Below are 24,284 nucleotides of genomic sequence, written 5' to 3' on the forward strand. Positions count from 1 at the left end.
ATTTTTATTTTTAATTTCAAATTACAATAAATTTATTACAATAAAGCAATTTTATAATGAAATTAAACTCTGAAGCAAATAAAAAAATCTTTCATATTTGAATTGAATCATATTATAAATTTATATATAAATTTTCATAAATTATTGAATTGCATATTCATTTGTATCTGACATGAGAAGGACAATACGTGAATAAGTGATGTTCTTCGTATTTTTTTGCTAGTTTTCAAACGAATGTAAATTGTTCAAGCGTGGATATAAATAATTGGCAAAGATAAGAATGCATAAATATATGTAACGAAATATTCGCGATCTACTGAGTTTAGTTCGATCATTAGAAGAGATAAATGTGCAATAGCAGTATGAGCGCGGTTGCAAATAGAGATAGGAATACCAACACAAGCATACACAAACGCTTACCGTTAAAGCAATTTGCTTTAACGTCAGCACTGGCACACTGTGGGATTACCGCGCAGTTCAACTGACGGTTGCCAATAACACGCTGTGTTCTCAAACCCTTCGCGAGTTTTTACCACCGCCAGTTTTGATTCTCTTTCGTGACTTTGTCTCTGGCTCTAGAAGTATCTTGCATGTGTCTTGCATTTTTCCAAACTTTTCAATTTGCATTTTGTAGAGGGAAAAGCACAAGTGTTTTCTAAAACATTGAAACATTTGCCAATCAATTTCTTATTTTTTTTTGAACTTTTTCTTAATCCTTTTTTAATCCTAGCTTCTAGCTTTCTTCTTCTTCTTCTTCTTCCTTAATCGATCAGCATTCAAGAAGGACGATTTCTTAATTATTGTGTTACAATACCGAATTGTAACAAATAATGGCCTCAAAATGGAAGGTTTTAGGTAAGCCATCTTTACATTTATATATTTATATATGTATCACGAAAATAGATTTTGCTCGACATTAAATTAATCTTCCTCGCGTTCAAGGTATATTCAAAAATGCAAATTAAATATCACAAATAATTCACGTTCCGTTTAACGACTCGTCGAACGATCGAGATGCATATACATTCAAATCGAATTTCTGAACTGAAGCACAGGAGCATTCTGCGCAATGTAGCACGCTTACCTCAAAGAGGATCGTGACGCTATGCCAATCCACACGAATATAAATAGCGAGCCGATACAAGTCAAGTTCTGGGTGAAGGTTGTTGCCAATTTTCAAATGCTGCATTAAATAATTTGAAAAGAAGTTATATTGCAATTTGAACGAAAAAAAAAAATTTTTAATTTTTTATTTGCAAACTAGCACAACGGAGTAAGCAAAGTTGGTCGATTTTTTTGAAAATCGCGCAGCTACCCCCTTCATTCGACTGATTAATTCGTTTAAATGTTCGCGATAAACCAAGGATCAGTTGTATCCACGGATATTATGCAACTTCCGTTAATTTTAGTTTATCGAATAGCGGCGCTATTCAATAACGCGATGCAACAAGTTGGAAATGATTTATTTGAAATGAATCGTGAATTTGAATTTGAATGATACAACATGGCGATTAGATTCTCAATAATTTCCTTGATTTCCTTTTCATGCTTTCAGATATATTGACGTGCAAACAAGTGTTAAACATCATGGTAATCTTCGGTTTCATGTTAAATTATATGTTACGCGTAAACATGACGATTGCTATAGTATCAATGGTGATTCCAAGCAAGGACAGTTCGCACTCGAGCAACTATAATAGATCAAACGAGTGCTTCGATCACGAAATCAAAATAAACGTTTCCCTGCACAATAACGAATCAACGATGATCGCTTCTAATTCTACTATATCTTCGCTCCCCTATCCACCTAGGCACGTACGTTACAGTTTATTCTTTGAAAATTTATTGTTTTTAAAGAGATCACAATAATATAAATATTTTGGAAGAAAATTATTCAATAAAAATTAATTTAAATGGAAGGCAATAATTAAATTTTAAAAAAATTTTTTAAAAAAAAATATAAGAAAAAATTAACTGTTAAATTAAAACTTTTATTGTTTTAATTAAAAATAATTATTATAAATGATTTAGATTATTTAGATAATTAATATCAATGACAAAAATATTTTTTTTTTATTAATCGATCAATAAGAAAAAATTAATTATAATTAAAAGAATATATATATAATTATTCATAATTAAAATAAAATTTCATCATCGAACGATTATCCAACTAAAATAATTTTTAACATTTATAATTCATAAATCAATTTAAAAATCATTTAATTTAAAAATATCCAAAAATATTAATTTGTATATCATAATCTTTGGAATTTGGGTTATGATCTTTGATTTTCTTTTTTCAAAATGATCTCGTTTTTGCTCTACTTCTTAGGAAGAAATTAATCAAACGAGATATCCGTGGAACGAATACGAAGTTAACATCATATTGGGTAGTTTTTTCTGGGGTTATATATGTACCGAGTTACCGGGTGGACGACTCGCTGAAGTAATAGGACCTAAAAGAGTTTTTGGATATAGTATGTTAGTATCCAGCGCTGTTACATTTCTAACACCTTGGTTGGCAACTTATGGCTATATCGCGGTTGCCGTGTTAAGAACAGTAATTGGATTCATGTTGGTGGGTTTTCGTTATAACAATTGAAAAGTTTATAAAAAAAGCGATCTTTGTCCAATTTCGATCATAGGCTCCATCATAATTTAATTAAACTATTTCTACAATGTAATCATAAATAATATTTACAGAATTTGAGTAGAAAAAATTTTTATTTAAGGGATTCAAATCCAATGACTTTGGTATATATTGTCAAAATCATAATATGGAATAATATCAAAAAAGTTTTAGCTAACAATACATATATTGTTGTTTATAAAAAAATTTAATGATTTATTAAATTAAATAATAAATATGAATTAGATTATATTATTCGAAAGTGGAATCTCTTTATAGCGAAATCCATTGTGTCTATATACATATTTTATATATATATATAAGATGATATAAAATTTACTTATATTATTTATTTAATATTGCTAAGGATTTTTTACTTTTGATTTTTCTTTGTATATAATTATTTTTTTAAAAGCTATTTAATTTAATTTTAATTTTAATTAAGAGTCAATTTCATTTTTTTTTTTGCAAAATATATACATGAAATAAATTTCATCCTCTATTTTTATGAACATTTTCAAAAAAATCTAATCTAATAATAAAATTTATATGATATATTATTTTCTGGAAGGAAAAATCAAAATTATTAATTATCTATATATTCTATGATTGAAGTACATGAGAAAATACTATTCATTCTTTCTTTCATAACAAATTTTTTTTATAAACAACGATTATCGGCTAGAATCTTTTGGATGTTTCTCAAAATCATGTTTCTCATAACATGTATCTAAACTTTAAAAGAGTTTTATAGTTGGGAAATATTGTATAAATATTTTATTAAAAAAATTTAAACGTATTGTAAAAAAAATAAGATTTTGGAATATTTCTCATTTTTCTGGAGAATTGACAAAGATTGTTTTTAATATAAATTTGATTCTTAGCAATTTCAATTGACTCGAATTGGCAAAATAGTCTTTATCAGTTTATCTCGACATATAGGGAGCTACTTGGCCTGCCATCCAACCAATGACCGCCCGATGGATACCACCAACGGAACGTAGCAAGTTTGTCTCGAATATGATGGGTAAATAAACATATAAATGGATTATATAAAATAAAATGGAAGGAAACATTCAGAAAAAAATTTTTTTTTTACTATTCGTAATTTTCAATAATAGAAAAAAAAAGTTGCTTTTTATAATATTTAAATTGAAATTTTAATCTGATCAAGAAACTTTTTGAGATATTACAAATGACAAAAAAATTAAATATAATTTTTATAAATTTAATCAATTTTTTAGAATAATTTTCAGGAAATAATGTTTCTTTCTATGTAGAAATAATTTTAGATGAAAAATTTTGAATAAATTAAAGAAAACTATTATTTTACAATAATTCTTAATTTGTTCATTTATATTATAAACATCATATTCATATATCCATTTTGAAAATCAACAAATTTTTAATATAAGATTAAAAATATATTATAATTAATAATTGTATAATAAAAATAAGAATTGAAAGATCAAAAAACATGTTTAAAGAAAAACTTTAAAAAAACATGAAATTAAAACTTCAAAACTCTTACGGTAAAAATTAATTTTATAGAAATATCTATATTACATACAAAATCTAAAATCTTAAAAGCAAGTTATTTTTACAATTAGAAAATAATCATACAATTTTATTTATTTTTTTTTTGTTATGTTTTATCTCATTAAACAGATTAATATGTGATATAAAATCCATTTAAAAAATTATACATATATCTAAAAACATATATATGAAAACATATATGAAAAGCTCAATACAAACATATGTTCTGAATATTAAAAATTTATTAACTAATTAAAGTTTATCAAATAATAAAAGAATATTGAAAAATTAAATTCATTAATAATATAATGAAAACATTGAAATGCAAGTATTTTGAGCTTTTTTTAATTAAATATAAAATGATAAAACATAAAATATTTCATAAATAATTTCATAAAATAAAAATAAATAAATATATTAATATCTTCATTCTAATATTATTAACATTTTTAAAAAAATGTTTGAATTTTCAATATTTCTACATTTTTTTATTTCTGAGTTAATTCAATTTTAATACAAAAAATAGAAAAATTATTTTTATATTTAATTTATAATTAACTCAGATTTATATTAAGTATTTATATTTTTCTAATTAAAATAGTATAGAGAAAATAATTCATTCAAACAATTTTCTTATAAAGAGATATTGGTGATATTGAAAAAATGAATATATTTATATAAATTATATAAATTTTTTTTTTAATTGTCTCTAAAGAAAAATAGAATAAAATAAGATATCAAAGATATTTTTTCTGCTAACAAAAAAACAGAAAAAGAAAAGTTAAAGTTTTAAATAAACTTTGAACCTTAAAATTTGAAATCAAAAAATTAAATATTAATTAATACATTTAATGTAAATTATTCTAAATATAAAAACTATATACAAAAAGATATATTATTCTCCCCTTCTTTAAACTCGTCCAAATGAAAACTAATGTATGTAATAGTGGTCATGGATCTATGATTGATCACGAACATGGGGTCGACCTGAATTTAATACGTATATATGAAGCATGAATTTGATAACTTACAGAATTTTAAACATAAAATATAAGATAATTTTTCAAATCAACATAATATTTATTTTATTATATTTTCAATTCAATTATAAAACATTGTTATAATCTAAAATCAAAGATAAAAATACAATATTAATTCCATATCCATGCTCAAAACAAAAATCTGCACATCATACTTCTGTTTTTGGTATTGTTTTTCTTATGTTATAAAAATACATCATTTTCCTCTACAATCAATTCCCGATATAAATATGTAAAATCATAAATATGTATATTACAATATTGTATAAATGTCAAATCACATTATATTTTCGTATATATGAAAATTAGCATTTATCTTATAAAAAAAAAACATATTTGTTTTTGATATAAGATGTAATTCAAAATATTATGTTTCATTTTCCTTCACAAAAAAAGTGTATATGATATGATTTGATACGAAATGAAACCTTTATTATCACCTTTTGTTACGAAAATTAATATAATGCAATGATTTCCAACAAAAAATATCAAGTGTTATTTATAGTAATAAGAACAATTATATTTGAAAAATTATAGAAGAGAGAATATAAAAGCATATTTCAATATCGCTTTTTTATTAAAATTTTTCATGAAAATTTATACATTTAAATGAAAATCTATCGTGTAAAACAGTTTCGTTTATAACGATGAAAAGATTATATTTAAATAATTATCGATAAATGTAATCAAAATTTGATTCTGATTTGATAATTAAAATATATAAAAAAATGTAACTAAAATCGAATTCCAATTGACTTTTCTTATATAAATTTTTCAATATTAACGTTAATTAATTATCTTTTGAGCAACAAAATATTCTTTAGTCAATTATTTAAAAAGATTCTAATTTGATTTCTTTTATGATAAGATAGTGAAATAAATTATTTTTCGCAATAAAATCAAAATATGCTATTATTTTATAACGAAAAATAAAATATATTTTATTGAATATAAAAAAATATTTTATTTTCCGTAAAAGAAATAAAATATATTTCTTTTTATATAATATTGAAATATAAAATACAGTAAAAAATGAAAAAAAATTTCTTTTTTCCTTATGCTTTTTTTCATTTCTTTATGCATAAATTTAGCTTCGTCGCTTGGGGCAGCGTTAACAATGCCAATTTGCGGATTTTTAATTGCTTATTTTGGATGGGAATCCGTATTCTACGTAACAGGAACAATAGGTCTCGTGTGGAGTCTAGCTTGGTTTCTCTTAATATTTGACTCTCCCGCCCAACATCCGAGAATTTCGATCGAAGAACGTCGATACATCGAAGAATCGATCGGTACTACCACTACAACAAAGGTGTAATAAAGAATTGAAAAATGTGATCTGTTATTCAGTATGGATCAAAAGTTCAGAAAATATTTTTTTTTTTTTTTTGCTAGAAATAGAATCTCTCATATTCGTGTTAACAAAAAGACAAAAATAGATAAAATAATTTTCGAATGATAGAATAAATCATTCTTTTTCAATGTTAAACTTTATTTATTCAAGTGAAAACAAATTTAACACTTTATATAATATTTAATTTATATATTTTTATCACATAAGTTTTTTAACATAAATAACTATATAAAATTATATTCTTTTTGTCAAACGATCAAATTTTTCTAATCTCTATAATTGTAAATATACCGATTACATATTTTTACTAATTTTGTTGTATTTTTACAATTTTTGAAACTTTTTAAATATTTTGTTTCAATAGACTAAACATTTTTGTTTGATTACATATAATAATTGAATTGCATTTATGCAAAATTTGAATGTATAAAATATTCTACTAGAGAATATATATTATGCAAAAATGTATTAAAAAATTCAAAGTATAGTATGCATTATTAAAGATATAAGAAAGTTTTCATTTCTTTAATCATGTTTATAAAAATTTAATTTTGCATAAAAATCCATATCTAGTAATGATTATATTATAATGATTATGATTAGGATTCGTTATTGTACATAATATAAATATCATTGCAAAGCAGTTAATCAGAATAAAATAATTGAATGTTCGATAGTAATATGAGAGTATTCAAATAATAGGGAATATGGAAATATGAAAGATTCTATTCTATTATATCGAAAATGTTGCAGCAATGTTTTCTACTATTGAGTCATTATAATATTCTATTATTAATTTAAATTTTTGACAATATTTCAATATTTCAATACTTTTGAAAAACAAACATAAATTATGAGATTTGTAAAAAACATAATATGATATAATTGACAGAAGAGTTTCGAAAATTGAATCATATAAATTTTAAATATTGTCATATCAATAATTCATTTCAATAATCTTCGAAATATTTTTTAAATTTAATCTCAAAAAGTTAAGACTTCTTGTGACAATAGCTGGAAATGAATTGTAAAATTTGAATTAATTGAAGAGAATATTATCAGATTACAGAAAAAATTGTTGCCATTTTTCTGATATAAAAAAATAAAAAACATTTTACAAACTTTTTGTCCATATTAGTAATTCAATGCAAATTGTATAAATTATATAAATATAATTATATGGTATATATAAATTATACTATATTTATTCTTTTACAGAGATTATCTGTCCCGTGGAAATGCATTTTTCTTTCGATTCCTGTTTGGTCTATCGTGCTGACTCACAGCTGCAATGTGTTCGGTTATTTTACCGTTGTCAACCAACTACCAACGTACATGAAGTATATTTTAAACTTTAATATCAAAGAGGTTTGCACTGACTGTTTTATGAAATGTCTCTTTGTTATTATTTTATTAAATCGATTTTCTTTCTTCTCTTCTGTAGAATGGAATGTTATCTTCTTTACCGTATCTCGGAAAGTATATCTTTGCCGTGACAACATCAACTGTGGCTGATTATTTATTTAAAAGTAAGAAACTGTCGGTAACATCTATTCGAAAGATATTTACTTCTTTTGGTAAGTATAGAAATTGTTCAATATTATCTAAATTCAAAACTAAATTTATGATAATACTATCATGATAATACTGTGCTTGTAATGTTAGATGTAAGATATATTTTACGCCATATTACTTATAATAATATATAATATTTTCTGTATTGATTTATTTCTTTATAAGACATGTATTTTTTTTTTATAAAATATAATTGGAATAAAAATTAACTTTTATCATAATACCTTGTTGAGGTAAAAATGACTCACTATAAGCAATATCAACATTTACACAATATCTTTTACTTATATTTATAATTTTTGATAATAATCACAATAATCATTAAAAGATAAAAATTAATCACTTGCATAAGAAATACAATGCCGTGTCGAAAAAGCATTGTATTTCTAAAATACATTCTTGTATAAAAGTCAATTAATATTCTTTGTACAAAAATTATATTTTATACTATACTATATTATACTATTTTATACTAGCATTAATGTTATCCGAGCTCTTTTAAAAAGCTCTTGAACTCCAAGTAAGAAGTGTGTCTTTGTTCTACATCAACAATTATTTTATTTCATTTTATTTTCTTTTCTTTTTCTTTTTCTTTTTTTTTAGCCGTATTAACTCCAGGATTATTGATGATCATACAAGCAAATTATGGATGCGATCGTGTTACATCTGTATCAATCTTTACGATTGCTCTGACGATTAACGGTGCAGTAACGGCAGGTTATCTGGGAAACGGTTTAGACATTGCACCCAACTTCGCAGGAACTATCTTTGGTATGATGAACACACTTGGTTCTCTAGGCGGATTGCTAAGTAGCTACATGGTCGGCACGATAACCTATAAAAATCAAACTTATGCTCGATGGAGTATTATTTTTTGGATATTGGCATCGATTTATTGCTTTGGTGCTTTCACGTTTCTCATTTTTGGTAGTGGTCAATTACAGACATGGAACAATCCTGAACAAAAGCAAAACAAAAGAAAAAAAGCGAATACGGATAATAACTTCGATGCGATAGAATTCGCATCGCTAAAGGAAAATACTGTTTCTTAACTATTAAGAGATTTTGTTTAATTGATTATTTAATTTTAAAGATCAAATAGTTAGACAACTATAAATTATAACTGTCAATAATAATTGTATTTTACAGTTATCTATCTGTTGTAATTTTTCATTGTTATCATTATAATTCATTGTTAAACATTTGTAAATTTTAAAATTTAAGAGAAATAGACAAATAATTTAATCATTAAGAAAATGTTTATTCCTAATAAAGAGAGTGAGAAAGTAAAAAGGAAAATGCAAAAGAAATTAAGTTAGGTTATATTATGTCATAATAGAGATAGATTAAAAACTGGAATTAAAAGTAATTATGAATAAGAAAAATGTGACATATGAGATTAACAATAAGATTAAAATAAAGAATAAAGAGAAAAGCATTAAAGAAAATATACAATAGTGTTGTAAGAAAGTAATGTAAGAAAGAAATATGATAAAATTAAGCATAAAATATAAAAGCGCTGTTTGTTTTAGTTAGTGTTAAAAATTTGTAACATTTGTAAAACAATGTAAATTAAAAGATATCCATAGTTGAAAGACATAGAATGAAAATAAATAAAGTATTCTTATTTTTGTTAAATTATTAATTTCATATATTCAAAATATATTTAAAAAATATTTAAATAAATCGAGAACAAAGAAATGGAAATCATATGCAAGATGTAAAATACATATATCTTTCATTTTATGAAATTTTGTATCACGTTAATAAAATATCGACATCGAAAAATTATTTTATTCATAGTAGACATAATAGTAGTCAATAGCTATTAATAGATTTTTATTTATCAAAGTTTTAAAAAAATTTAAAACAATTGCATTATATGCAACTGATAACTATTAATAGTAATCTTGCATCGTAACGATATACAATAATTTATGTTTTTCTATCTGATTAATTATTGTAAAAAAAATTTTCTTAAAAAATTATTTAATTCAATAGAATATTTGAATTTTTTCAAGTTTTTTTGTTACTTTTTTTAATTTGAATATTATTATTTTTAATGTATATGTATATGTATATAATGCATACGTATATAATTAAAAAGTTTCCTTACATGCTTTATTACCAAAGACTTACGATAAATTAACTACAGCAATAAATATTATATTTTATTTTATATGATTATTAAATAATAGCAAATATAAAGATAATTATTTGCTATAAATGTTAAATAAAAATTGATTTTATTGCACAGTATAATATAATTTGAAACATATATAATATATAAAAATAAAGTAAAGATATAAAAAATATAAAAAAGATATAAGAAATAAGTAATTTACAATCGAATACCAATATTTTGACTTCTTGAAGTCAAAATGAATTTTTTTATCCAAATTAAAGCTAAGTTTATATATTTAATGTTATATTTTTAATGTTGAATAATGAAAATAATTGAATATTGAATGTTGAAAATGATTCCAAAAATGTGAAAACATCGGTTTACTGAAGATTTCTAAGATACTTTCAAACAATATTTTTGTTTGCAATGAATTTTGTTCTAACTTTGTAACGAGTTATCACAGACCATGAAGTAATGTTGAATATACACCAATTGAACACGAATAAATAAGTAATATGTATCGAAGAAAACGTAATAAAATATAATATAATAAATATTCAACGTACTTTTTATTGAAAAAAAATTATATTTTAATCAAATTATCTTATATTCACGACATTAAAATTAATTAATTTCTTTTCGTGTAGGATGAATAAATCGAATTTGTTCATCATTTAAAATAAATAATGCAAAATTATTGGTATAAAAAAATAAACAAATGATTATAACACAAATTAGAGAACAATTTACCAATTAAATAATTATTTATTTAGAATAACTTATTTTTTATAATTTAAAAAATTTATTAAAAATAACTTAGAAAAAATTCAAGGATAAATTCAGTTCTAGTTTTTTAAAAAATATCACACTGAATTATCGGATCCTTTCTTAACATTAATGAATGAATTAATTTTTAACAATGAAATATTAAGAATTATTATGTGAATTTTGAAAATTTTTTCCCTCTCAGCAAAAATTCTTAATAACTTTTTATAATTTTTCAATAATTTGGATTCGTTCTCCTATTGATGAAAAAAATCTATCAAATAAGTGTATCAGCTTTATTAAGAATTTGATAAAAAATTTATAATTTCTAAACTAATCTATTTTTAATTTAAAACTTCTAATGCATTTCATATAAATATATTAACTCTTATTAATATTTATTCATAGAAAGTTTAGATATTTCTTGGATTTGCAATTTATCGGTTTATTTTATGGAAAATCTATTATTAGATAATATATAACTTTCAAATTGATCCATAAAACTTTTAATACTTTTCGAAAGAATATGCATTAATTCAGAAATATAAAGAAAAAATATAATTTTATTTAAAAAAATATTAAAATGATTTTAATTCTTTATTGAATAAAAAATTCTAATTTAATTTATAATTCTCTTCGACTCTATTTAATATATATTTGAATTATAACAAATTACATTTTTTATATTTTATATTTCTAGTTTTTGAATTATTAAATAATAATTTTACATTTTGAATTAAATATGAAAATCTGATATAAATTGAACATATTTTTATTTTATTTCCCAATTATGAGTATAATAATGAATAAAATAAATAAATAAAATTCAACAATCTTTAGCTGAAAAATTTACGATATAATAAAATTGATTGCCATTTGACTTTATTTTTAAGAAATAGCACTTAACATTTTCACCATCTGCGTGCCAACATTCAACCAGATGGTATAGGAAACTCAAAGATTTATGATACAGTGCTTACTATTCAAAAGTATATAAACGGTATGTAGGTTAAGTATGTAGATAATTCCAAGACAATATTAAATTTATATCGCAAATAATTGTGTTTTTTTGTATATATAAAATTCCAGATCTTTAATTGGTTTTCTTTTAATTTATTTATAGTTACATTCCTATAATAATAAGACTTCGTTCTGTTTTTTCATACATATGCTATCATTTTGATATCACATTCATTTTTTAAACACATTATATTTAATAGTAATTAAATTTGTAAAAAAAAAAAATATTAACTACGGTTGATCTTTTTCAATATTATTAAACAAAAAATATTTTATATAAATATATATTTAAAATTTAAAAAAATTACATTTCATAAAATCATGCTGATCATATGCTATCAAGAGTGTACATTAGATCTTTCCATTGATTGTAACATTTTATATTTCGTATTCGTTTTCAAAAAATATATTAATCATTCAGAATAATAAAATGGACATTTCTATGAGGACTGTGTTTATTCATCAAAGAATTTGTTTGCAAGCCATGACATGCTAAAATTAGAATTCGGCAATATAAATCAAGAATCCAACAAAAGATGTTTATCTATTTGATTATTTTATAATTATGCTATAAAAAACTGTATAAAAATAGCAATAAATCACCAACTTTATCTTTGCTTGTTTGAATTAGTTTTGAACTTTAAAAAAGAAAAAGAAAAATATTTTGACATTATACATAATAATTTTTCAAAATAAGTCGTTCTATTTTTGTTTTCAATGTGTTCTCAAATAAAAATTGAAAAAAATGACAGATATTGATTTTTTGATAAATACAAGAATTATAGAACGGCGAAAAATGAAATTCAACACATCTATATACATATTGATAGCAACACTTACATTAAATGCAAAAGAAAAAAATAGATAGAAAAAAATTCTTCTTCACTCTATACATATTTTGGAAAAATTTGTATAGAGTATATAGACTATACGCATCATGCATAAAATAGAAAATTCCTGTATTATTCTACTCGCACTGTATTAACACGTTCTATATAGATAAACTATTTTAATTCTATTTTTAATGACAAAAATAAACATATCTCATTTTTTCGATACATGTAAAGATTTTGTTCTGAACAAGTTAAGTATATATATTTATATTTAAAAAATTGTTTGTTAAAGTTTGCAAAAATACAGTCTTGTAAATAATTAATGATATACTTATTTATTGAATATTGAAAAAAAAATCATTTTTACTTTTTAATATTTTTTATACATATTATACAACAGATGATCACTTTCCTCATATCGAAAATTATTACAATGACAAATTTATTAAAGGGAAAAACAATGAGTATTGGTCCATAATTTAAAATTATAAAAAAAATATTAGTTCGATTATTTTTTAGTTCATGTAATTAAATTTTATATACTGCAGCAATTCATTATTATCAATGCTGTTTTGAGTGCATAGAAACAAATTTGAATTATGAAATATGAAAAAAATACTTGGTGAATTTTTAATTTGCTGAGTAAATTGTATTTTTGAATTATAAAAATTCGATTAAAAACTTTGATTGCATACAAGAAGATAATGAATGATAAATGAAACACATAACACAAAGCGAAATCTTTTATGCATGTAATATATTGTTTGAATAAAAAATTTGAATAAAAAAATGAAAAAATTAATAGTATTATAAAGTGACACTGTATACCAGTGTCTGCCAGATAGTAAAGGTTGCAATATCTTTTCTAGAAATAATGGTACTCAATAATCTGATGATTAATGAATCTCTTATTAGGTTTTATTTATTCATGGAATCAGCAATTTAGTAAAGTTAAATTATTGAAAGAACGACAAAAATTATTTTATTGCCAATCGTCTAAATTTTTAACTTAAATTTATTATATCATAAACCTTGTCCTACTGAGGCTCGTGTATAAAAATATAAAATAAACAATAGCTGCAACAAACAGTTAATAATGATATTTATTCTAAAAGCATGGGTCATTGTATATCAAAAATGTGACAAAGAGAAACCTTGACATGATTCTGATATAAATATAAATAAAATATAAATAATGAGTTTTTGAGTTTCAAATGAACTATTTTTATTTTTGCGTCCCATTTTCATTAAGTACAATTGATATAAATAAAATTGGCAGCAATACTAAATTTTCGAGATGTACATAGAATATTATATTTACAAACAACGTACTGCAAATTAACAATTTTAATATATTTCTATTCATAATTACTTGAATGATAATTATCCTTAAAATTCATAATTTAACAAAATAATGAGTAATACAATGTTTGTTATTGGAAACTAAGGAATAAATTTGTTCAAATAAGTAGTTCTTTGAATAATCGATTCAAAAAAATCAAATTCATTAATAATTAGAAATTAAATAATTTTCAAATATGTAACAGAATTTTGATAAATAATAAATATTATTTATTCAATAGATATCTATCATAAAATTTCTATTAATTCAAAAGTTTTTTTTTTATCTGATTATATGTCAATGTTTCGTTTTTGTAAAATTTATTTATATACTATTTGATTTTATCATTATTTGCCGTTTTAAATTTCTGTAAAGATGAATATTACTTTTATTATTTAAATTCTTTTGAAATAAAGTTATAATAGTTTTCATTTCTTATTGATTTGATTTTCCTATTTCCTTATATCTAATATTAATTTGAAGATATTTCGACAAAGAAATAGGTTTCCTTTAATTTTTATTAAAAAAGTTAATTTAAGAAAATGAATTTTAATTACTATGACAATAGGAATAAATATGATAATATTTATATGATAATGAATAAATATATATATATTTGAATATTGAAACAATATTTATATTGAAACACTTACTATAAAAAATAATAAAAATCTTCAAAAATATTTAAGCAAACATGCTCTTGTTTGATTAATGTAAAAAAAATTAAAATAAATAAATTGAATAAATAAAAGTTCTTGAATTTTAATATCAACATCTTTGAAATATCGAGACTACAAAATATTTTTTCATATTTTTTAACAATATTTTATTTAAAAATTATTATATTATAGCTTATTTTTAATTTTTGGATAATAGAAATAGATTTTTAAAAAATAATTATTTAGCAATCTATTAAACAAAATTTCTTTAATATTTTAATAAGAAAAAATATTTATGTTCATTAAATTAAAAAATAAAAATTAAAAGTATAATTAATATTCAAATAATTAATGTTCAAAATTACTTCATAATCTGTATATATATATAATATATAAATATAAGACGGATTCAAAAACAGAGAATTTTATTCTTTAATATAATTTATAATTAGAAATTTAATTTTATAACTTTGTGAAACTTTGTTTCAACCACTATTGGCGCTACTATTGTATTCTATACTGAATCGATAAAGTCGCATGTGATATGGAAATGGTAAAAAGATCACGTGACCCCCAAATATCCATGACAAAAAGAAGCATTACAGGAGAAGTCTATTCTATATCTCATATGTGATGAAACTTAGCGTATACTATATGTAGAACAGAAAACGACTATAGAGATCCAGAATGGAGCCGCTTGGCGCGACATGACCCGGCATGGCAATACATAATCCAAGAATGGAAAGACTGGTCGAAGAGCGAAAGAAGCATATGTGTAGTATATATTTGTGCGGCGACGGAGTGGCGCATCCGCGTCGCGATGATCGGCGTGTAGGCGCCGTGCGTTGCGGTGATGCTCGCCGTGACGCGTGGCGCTGCGGCGCTCTGCCGATGTACCAGGAACACAGTGGACTGAAGAGTTACACGAATCTTACGTCCTACCATTTTAATCTATTATGTTCCATCATACGCATCTTCAATCAACGTGACTTAAATTCATGGTTAACAAGAATTTTTCTTATGTATTTACAATTTTTAACATAAAAGAATATTTTTATATCTATTTTTATCTATTTTATATTTATCTATTTAAAAAAACAATAATAAAGAGTAATGATAAGAAAATAACAAAAATATCTAATAATTTTGTTATTTAAAAATAATTAATTACACTTAGGTATGTAAATACTTCATTATGCATAAATATTTTTGCAATTTAATAAAAATATTGTTATTATATCGTAGTACTAATTATTATTATATCATAGTACTTATAATTAAGAGATCAATGAATTTCATCGAGTTGTAGAATATTTATAATGTACTATATGCAAAAATATTTCGCCATAAATGAATATAAATGAATAAATATTTAATTAATCTATGTCAATGAATTTCATTGAGATATAGAATATTTAAAACGTATTATATGATAATATATTTCGTAACAAATGAATAAAAATGAATAATTATTTCATTAATTTATATCTTTGTAAAGTAATAGCAATATTTACTAGTCAACATTGTTTAACAATAATTTTTTTCAATTAATTTATTTCTGATTTTTTGATTTTAGATTTTATTTTACTTTTATATTTTATTTGTGATTTAAAACAGTTCTAATAGATATTTTCATTATGCTTCAATGTTATCAATGTTATCAATATTTTACATAAAAACAAACTTATTATTAATATTTTATTAATGTTTGTTCATACTATTACATGATTTTATAAGAAATTAATCTTAAAATTTTGAATAAATTGTTTCTTTATCAATTTTTATTATATTTATATTTATATATAATCTTTATTATATTTATAAACTTTTAAATCATTATTTATTATTTTCATATTTGACTAACATAAATAATATATTGAAATAATAATTTTTTACTTAATTCCGACATAAAAATACATTTAACCTTAACTTGCATAAAATTAAATTTCGATTGATTTTAATCGTAGCTTTTTAATTTATAATAATTCATATCAAATATTATATTTATTTATATTTATAAGTATATATCATGTTTATGAAGTTAAAAATCAAATTACAAGTTTTTACTAGATTATTATAAATAAAATGGTCAATTTTGAATAAAATTATTGACGTTTATAATATATTGAAAGTAATAAAATTTGATTTAATAAATTTAATATATTCTATTCGTTGAAAAGCTAAAAAGCTCTATTCATTAAAAATAATACGATTGATTTGTTATTAATATTTATTATTCTTTAATATATTTATTAATTGTAATTTTTTAAACCAATAGGAGACTTTTTTCTTTTTTTAATGCAATCTTTTTTAAAAGTTCTATTTATATTATTATATATTATTTATATTAACAACAATTTTTTATACATTATTATATTAAATTTTAAATCTGTAAAAAAACACTTGAATTTAATATTGAACTATAATGACCACACGCAATTTGTTTCCTTATAATAATATTTAGATATTTATTTTTGAATAATTTTACGACTTGTGAAATCTGCTATTTTCTATACAAACTAATATTTAACTTCTATAATTGCTTCGTATATAATTTGCTATACATAACTTATCTCTTTAAAAAATTCGCATAAATAATAATATATTTATATTTATAAATTTGTATTCACATCTTTATTGTCTTTTTATCTATATCGATTTAATTAATTACCATATTGAAAATAATTGAATTAAAATTAACGTTATTATAAAATAAAAAGATAAACTTTCATACATTCGACGAATAATAAGATTTCAAATATTTAATTTCATTATTTTCAATGATGATATGCATTCAATATTGTAAAAGTATAATTGTCACGTTAGAAGAAACGTTTGATTCGATATAAAATTATAATTGTGATGACAAAAGTGACGACCTATTTTGCGTATTTTAATATAGTATAAACAAATGCTAAAGAATGTTATACGTATAAATTCTAAACCGTGGAATAACGAAGTATGATCTGCGAATCGCGGTACCGAATTCAATCGCTGTGTCAGAAGAAAGTATAGGCAATCAGCAGAGCAGCGAAGGTAGAGCCGAGATGAAGTTTACCGCGCGGGACCGCCCGCTCGACGAATCGTTTATCAGGGAAGCACACGAATCGATTGGTCGTCGGTCAACGCAGCGCCTTCCTTAGCCGGATGCTTCCCTACTATCTTGTGATTAACTAAGGTTTAATCAGCTTTATAAGCAACATGCACGCATGATAATCCGCGGTTATCTTTCCGCATTGCTCGATAATCAAACACATTTCGGCTTACCTCTGTAACGATGTATTCCATACGAGAGTGTCACAGTTATGTTCCAATTCGTTTCGTACGATCAATCGCGGCATGTGACGTAGCGCCATGTTGCGTCACGTCAGTTAGACGCAAGACACAATAAGTATATAAGTAACGTATACATACTTCCATACCGTCGCGTCAATCTCGACTAGCAAAGCTCGAGTTTCGTATACTTTCCTGATCGCGGTATTCGTAACGCATTGAACACGATTTTCGCGTAACTTTAAGACAGGATTATAATTGAACAGGAATTGTGAAATTATTTAAAAAATTTTTTCTCGAGAATAAATAGCGCTGGTAGATCTTGATCCTCGTTCTACATTCATCCCTCGATCCTCGAGCATCGATGAAAACAGGTTGACCAGACACTATATAAATTTTCGAGGTGTAATTGGCCAAATAATTTCGCACTGAACCTAGAAACGTAAAAAGAAAGGAGATCCTGGTCAATTATTATTAAACCTTCTTCCCGTAATAATGCGTTGGAGAGAGAACGGTTGCACGCACCGATCTTGCCGAGGAACGCCGATGCCCTCGAGTAACAGAAAAACAACTCTCAGCGTGGCAATCTTTCTTCCTGCCGCCCCCGACTCATGAGAACGTCCTCAGGGCTATACGAGAACCAACGTTCAACGCCTCTTCTCATCCAATGGAACTTCGCTTTCGGCCCATCTTCTCTCCTCCTCTTATCCTCTTCCTCCTCTCCTTCCAGCCAGCTACTACTATCTAATTTTCAATCGTGGTATCGATAATAAAAAATCATTTCCAAGTATAATCGATCCATCGCGCGCGGAAAAACGCAAGAAAAATACGGATGGAACGATTGATCAAGGAGGCAAAAAAAGAAGAAATGATTCTTGGAAACGGACTCGGAAACGGAATTAGCAATCGAAGATAGAGAAAAAGGTGAAACGTACACGTGAAGCAACCGATCGATCGTGGAACACGAGGGGACACGAGAACGATAGGGAGGGAACCGGTAGCTCGGACTGGGAGGAAGAAAGGCTTGGGAATTGTGGTGGGAAGGAGGGGAAAAAGGAAAAAGGAGAGGATGAGCGGCACGTATGCCAGGCATGCGGGTGAGAAACACCAGGGGCGGCTGACCGGCCGATCCGCCCACGTTTAAGATGCGCATCGACATTGCGGACCGTACCGAACCGAACCCAATCCAACCGGACCACACCGTGCCACATGGCATCTCACACTACAATCCAGGATCGGCCTGCGGCGCTCGAACGACCGTGGTAAAACGGTTGGCTGCATCCTCTTTCGAATCGTAGCTGAACAAGCGCCGCGCCGACTTCACGTCCTTTCCTACAAACCACAAGAGAGAGGCGATCATCTCTTCCCTCGGCCAGCACGCGATTCGGGGAACTCGAAATCGAACGCCCCCGCGGGCACACGCTGCCGTCACGCGAGCGTCATTTCTTTGCCGGAAAATGGAAACGCGCATCATCGAGCTATTTGAATCCTTCATTTCGAAGTATATGTATGAATATATAAATAGATGGAAAAAGTAAGAAAATTACTGAGAAATATATGCTCGAGAGAAACAGAAAAAGAAGATTCAATTTATAATTTTGAATAATGGTAAAATATTTAATAAATGAAATATAATTATAATTAAATTTTACGGATCACGATATAAGTCATTTAATTATGGAATTGTAAAAAAAATAATTAATATTTTATAATTTGTAATTTTCTAAATTATTAATATTAATAAAATAAATGATTATCCGAAAAAAAAATAGTAAATGAGATAAATGAGTCATTTAAATTTTTAAATTTTTGAGATATTTTGAATAATTTGAGATATTATTTTTTTTTTTTGTTTTAATTTTTAATTTGTAAAGAATTGATCATTATTTAATTATTATTCTAAATTTTTTTTATATTTTCTAGGCATTGATAATTATTAGTAATAAATCATTATTTTACTTATCTATTTCTAATTTTTCGCATCTTTAATTAATTTACTCGTAAATTTTTATAAGCAATAAAACCTTTTAAAAATTAGAAAAGAATTTAACGAATCACTATTTTTTAACACTTTTTATAATAAAAATAAAAAAATTATACTATTTTATATAATATTTATTAATACTTTCAACAAATATTTTTTATACTTTTAAAAAAGATTATTGCAACGATTTATATAGATGAACAAAGATTTAAAAATATATTTATTATAATACGTATTATCTTAAAAATATAATAATTTAATTATTTCATATTTATTTTTTAATTTTTAAAAATTTAATTGTTTATTGGTTGAAGAAAGACGTACCATAATTGGATCGTTTAATTTTTTTTCATCAACTTCTAAATATTGATTAAAAATATTTATCGCTTCATTCATCAAATGAAATTTAAAATTTTATTATTTCAAATAATAAATAAATACAACAATTATATTATATTGACATATTACATGCTATATTTTACTTTTTATAAGTTTAAATATATATATTTTATATAATAAAAATATATTATAACTAAATAAATGATTTCATTTTTTATGTGCATTTATCTATTTAATATATATAAAATAGATATCATAATCTAAAAATGTTTCTACATATTCGTCATACTTATAATGTCATACTTGCCAGACTGAAGAATCTGACGACTGAGACAAACTAAATTTATTTTTAGTTTCAGTCTTTTAGCAACTAAAATTAAATTAGATGTTATCCATTTAATCTTTGTGCTATTTTTTCCTGCAGAAAGATGTTTGAATTTCAAAACAGAAACTTAGATTGTACAGATATATAATGTATTATGATAATATAGTTATTAAATATGAAGTTGAAATATACATTGAAATATACGTAAAGGAAATATTATTTTACTTATAATATAAAAATGAAAAATATAGATAAAAAATTTTTTTTCGCTAATATTATTGAAACACAAATTTAATAATAAAATTTATTAATAAAATAACTAGACGACAAGTATTTTTTTCTACATAACAAAATTTTTTTATTAATTTTTATTATTAAATTTATAAAAATAATTTTTTCCTTCCATTAAATCCTTTTTATTGTAAACATTTTTTAAAATTTTGATTGTTTACCAACTTTAGTTCAAAATATAAAAAAACAAAGAAATCAATACTTCTCTATTTATCCGATAGACGATATTCCATTACGATTTTCCTCTACTTATCATAGATCTGGCGAATTATTCCTTTAATAACGATGTATTTTAATTAGATATCGTTAAGATAATCTGAGGTAAAAAATTAATGAGAGATAGTACTACATTGCTGCTCGTGTGCTCGATCACCTTCCGGTTTCGAAGCACCAACCAGGCAAATTCGACACTGCCGCTCGCGCCCACCTGTCGGAACACTGGCCTTTGAAATTTCCTCATTCGGACCGTTGCCTGTTCAGGCTTGGTCAAAAATTTGCACCTGACAGAGGCAGATCGGTCGAAGATAATAAAGCTTAGAATCAACGTGAATCGAAATGAATCTATTGTCATTGTTATCTCTACTTAATTTTGACAATTATTTTATACTGAAATTTTGTTTCTCGGACTTCTAAGTATTCGAATTTATTCCAGATATCTATATATCAAATTAGATTATTATTAATATACAAATTATTATTATATTATTATATACAAATTAGATTAGATTATTAAATAATATATAATATAATTGTATTATTATTATAAATTATTCATCTATATATTATTAAATATTAATTGAATATTCCTTTTTTATGATTATAATGATTATAATTAAGATTTTAATATCGAGGTATTCAAAGATTTCAAGAATTCGGATATTTTTCATATTCACATTCTATTCTCAAAATGGAATATCTAGATAATAAGAAATTCTTTATCTCTTCTTTATATCAATATCTATACAAGAAGTTATTTTTCTATCTTTCTAAAGATTAGGTATTCAAACCTCGACTACTAACCAGCCTTCGTCAAACAGTACCATAAAAGTACACTACCACGTGAACGAGATCAATTTCACGTTTTGGCAACACCTGACACGCGTCCTGTGTTCTTCCCAAGCAATTTTGTTCCTCGAGAAGGCAAGTCGCGCGATCGTTACCAACGACACGGCTATCCTTTCACGATCACCTGCTCTTTCAGCGTATGCAATTTTGTTACGCCTCCTGTTCACTGCTCGCGCCGAGAAAAAAAGGCACAAAAGTTATCCGACGCTTGAACAACATGCCCCGTTCGACTTTGAAACCAATTAAGACTTCCGATAATGTTGGTCGCGCATCTGCGTCCAGCATTCACCTTCCCCATTCCATTCTCCTTTCAAGAAGAATTCGTTCATGCTCGCTATTCTATGCGGTAAACGGTGCACCGCGAAACTCATGATGGAAGAAAAAACCACGTGAACGAGATACATCACAGCGCCGCGCCACGGCGTGACACGACAAGTCTCAAGATAAAAGATAGGAAAGTAAAACGGTGCCAGCTATGCTAGTCTTGCACGCTACGTTTTACGCTCAAACTGTAGGCGTAACATCTCGGATCGAGGAAACGTACCCACGCTACGCCATAAATAATACTTTTTTTAAGAAACGTATTGAAAATCAAATAAACATAACGATTTTCTAAAAAAAAAAAAAACAATAAGAATAAATAAAAATATGATCGTATTTATTTATACATTTTATTTAATCAATTAAGTAAAAAATATTATGGAAAAAGCAAAAGAAAAAAACGTGAATGAGATCTGGTTAAGTTGGATCGAATACTAGAGTGATGTAGATATATGTTACGAATAAAGTTAGGAACGTGGGTAAACCTAGCATGACCCCGGTAAGCTTAGGATTACTCATGATCCATGGATAAAGTTTGAAGCGTGCATTGTTATGTATATGTGTATTGTTATGTTCTGGCATGGGTGGCCTTTTCACCGTATTTTTGTGTAGCCCCAATTTGTTACCAATTTATCATTAAAAGATAGCATCGTCTTTAAACAAATTTTTATTTGAGCTAGATAATACGGTCACCTGTGCCACATCTGTAGTTCTTAATAATATTCTTAATAATATTTCAAGTTCATTGAAATCGGTGAGGAGGTAACATTTTATTTATTTATAATATATTATATGTCTTTGTTTAATCGATAAAATATCATGGCGTGGCATACCTTGAAAGTTCGAGACACGTTATTATTTCAATTAAACTTGTGACTTTACCTATGGATCGTCAGTAATCCTAAGTTTATCCGCATAATGCCAGATTTACCCACTCTCTTTACCCATAATATATACGTGTACACGATTTCGGAGAATGGTTGTGAAGTTGGCCGCGGCCGCGACACGATCCGAGTAGCTGGAATCGCACAGTCACGCTGGCGCCAGTCGTATCGGTAACTCTATATCGATTCAAAGGCACGGTTGTCGACTCTTGCAGCCCCAGCGGGGATATACGGCCGCCCAGTTAGCCGAGCACCAATGTATTTATACGACGCTGCCCGAGGTATATACATCTGTTTCCATCCGGGCACGTGTCAACCACGAAATTAGAACGGTCGGGAAAAGGAAAGACGGGAAAACGAGCCAAATTGAGCATAGCGAAAACTTATGAATACTTGTAATCGAAGAAATTGAAACGATGTACTTACGATCGAATTTTCTCATCTCATTTACACTTTCTGTTCAAACTCGATTCGTTACGAGAAATGAAAATTATGAAACAAAATATCTCATTATTTTTAATAGATGATTTAATGTAAAATGATTTAATTTCTTTTCTTTTATATATATATATAACTAATCAAATATTTATTTATTGAACAATAATTTCTATCATCGCGTTTATGTTCTTTTATGTGAAATGGAGAATGAGATGTGGCAGAGGGTTACACGAGATCGCATACTTTCCTGTCCTCTTGTGTTCGTGTTCGAATGTATAGTAAATATACATACATACTTAATCTCGCATGGCATACATACAGGCATGTCGATTCGTTGCAGCGAAAGCTTCGACTTTCCCACGTATATAAGTGGATGATTCCCATTTGCTTCTGTGAAAGCAGGGAATGAGAAAACAGTGAAGCTGGCATAAATGGCGCGTATACATGTTGTGTATACATATATATATATATATTTTATACAAG

At 25.2% G+C, this 24,284-nt stretch overlaps 1 protein-coding gene and 1 long non-coding RNA gene across 3 annotated transcripts; one reads left to right on the top strand and one right to left on the bottom strand.

The window, feature by feature from the left end:
• Nucleotides 1-460: 460 nt before the first annotated feature.
• On the top strand, nt 461-9,764 carry LOC100863243 (putative inorganic phosphate cotransporter). 2 transcript variants are annotated; one of them, XM_003698638.4, is made up of 9 exons: nt 461-581; nt 731-855; nt 1,556-1,815; nt 2,336-2,581; nt 3,575-3,659; nt 6,303-6,520; nt 7,781-7,930; nt 8,007-8,139; nt 8,741-9,764. In XM_003698638.4, the coding sequence occupies exons 2-9, from the start codon at nt 831-833 to the stop codon at nt 9,187-9,189; spliced, it is 1,566 nt and encodes a 521-aa protein (XP_003698686.1). In that variant the 5' UTR covers nt 461-581; nt 731-830; the 3' UTR covers nt 9,190-9,764. The 2 variants fall into 2 exon arrangements, with proteins under 2 accessions (XP_003698686.1, XP_086770069.1); XM_086913943.1 differs by lacking the exons at nt 461-581; nt 731-855 and adding an exon at nt 1,373-1,442 and having other exon boundaries at nt 1,553-1,815.
• An 8,332-nt stretch (nt 9,765-18,096) lies between these two features.
• LOC116415350 (uncharacterized) lies at nt 18,097-19,381 on the bottom strand. The gene is made up of 2 exons (XR_004225966.2): nt 18,680-19,381; nt 18,097-18,588 (listed from the first exon to the last, which is right to left on the bottom strand). It is a non-coding gene; the product is annotated as an uncharacterized LOC116415350 (long non-coding RNA).
• Nucleotides 19,382-24,284: the final 4,903 nt, after the last annotated feature.

The sequence above is a fragment of the Apis florea genome, unplaced genomic scaffold (assembly GCF_048593485.1).
Source record: "Apis florea isolate Af1SG1 unplaced genomic scaffold, ASM4859348v1 contig_3517_pilon, whole genome shotgun sequence".
In the NCBI taxonomy this organism is placed as follows: Eukaryota; Metazoa; Arthropoda; class Insecta; order Hymenoptera; family Apidae; genus Apis; species Apis florea.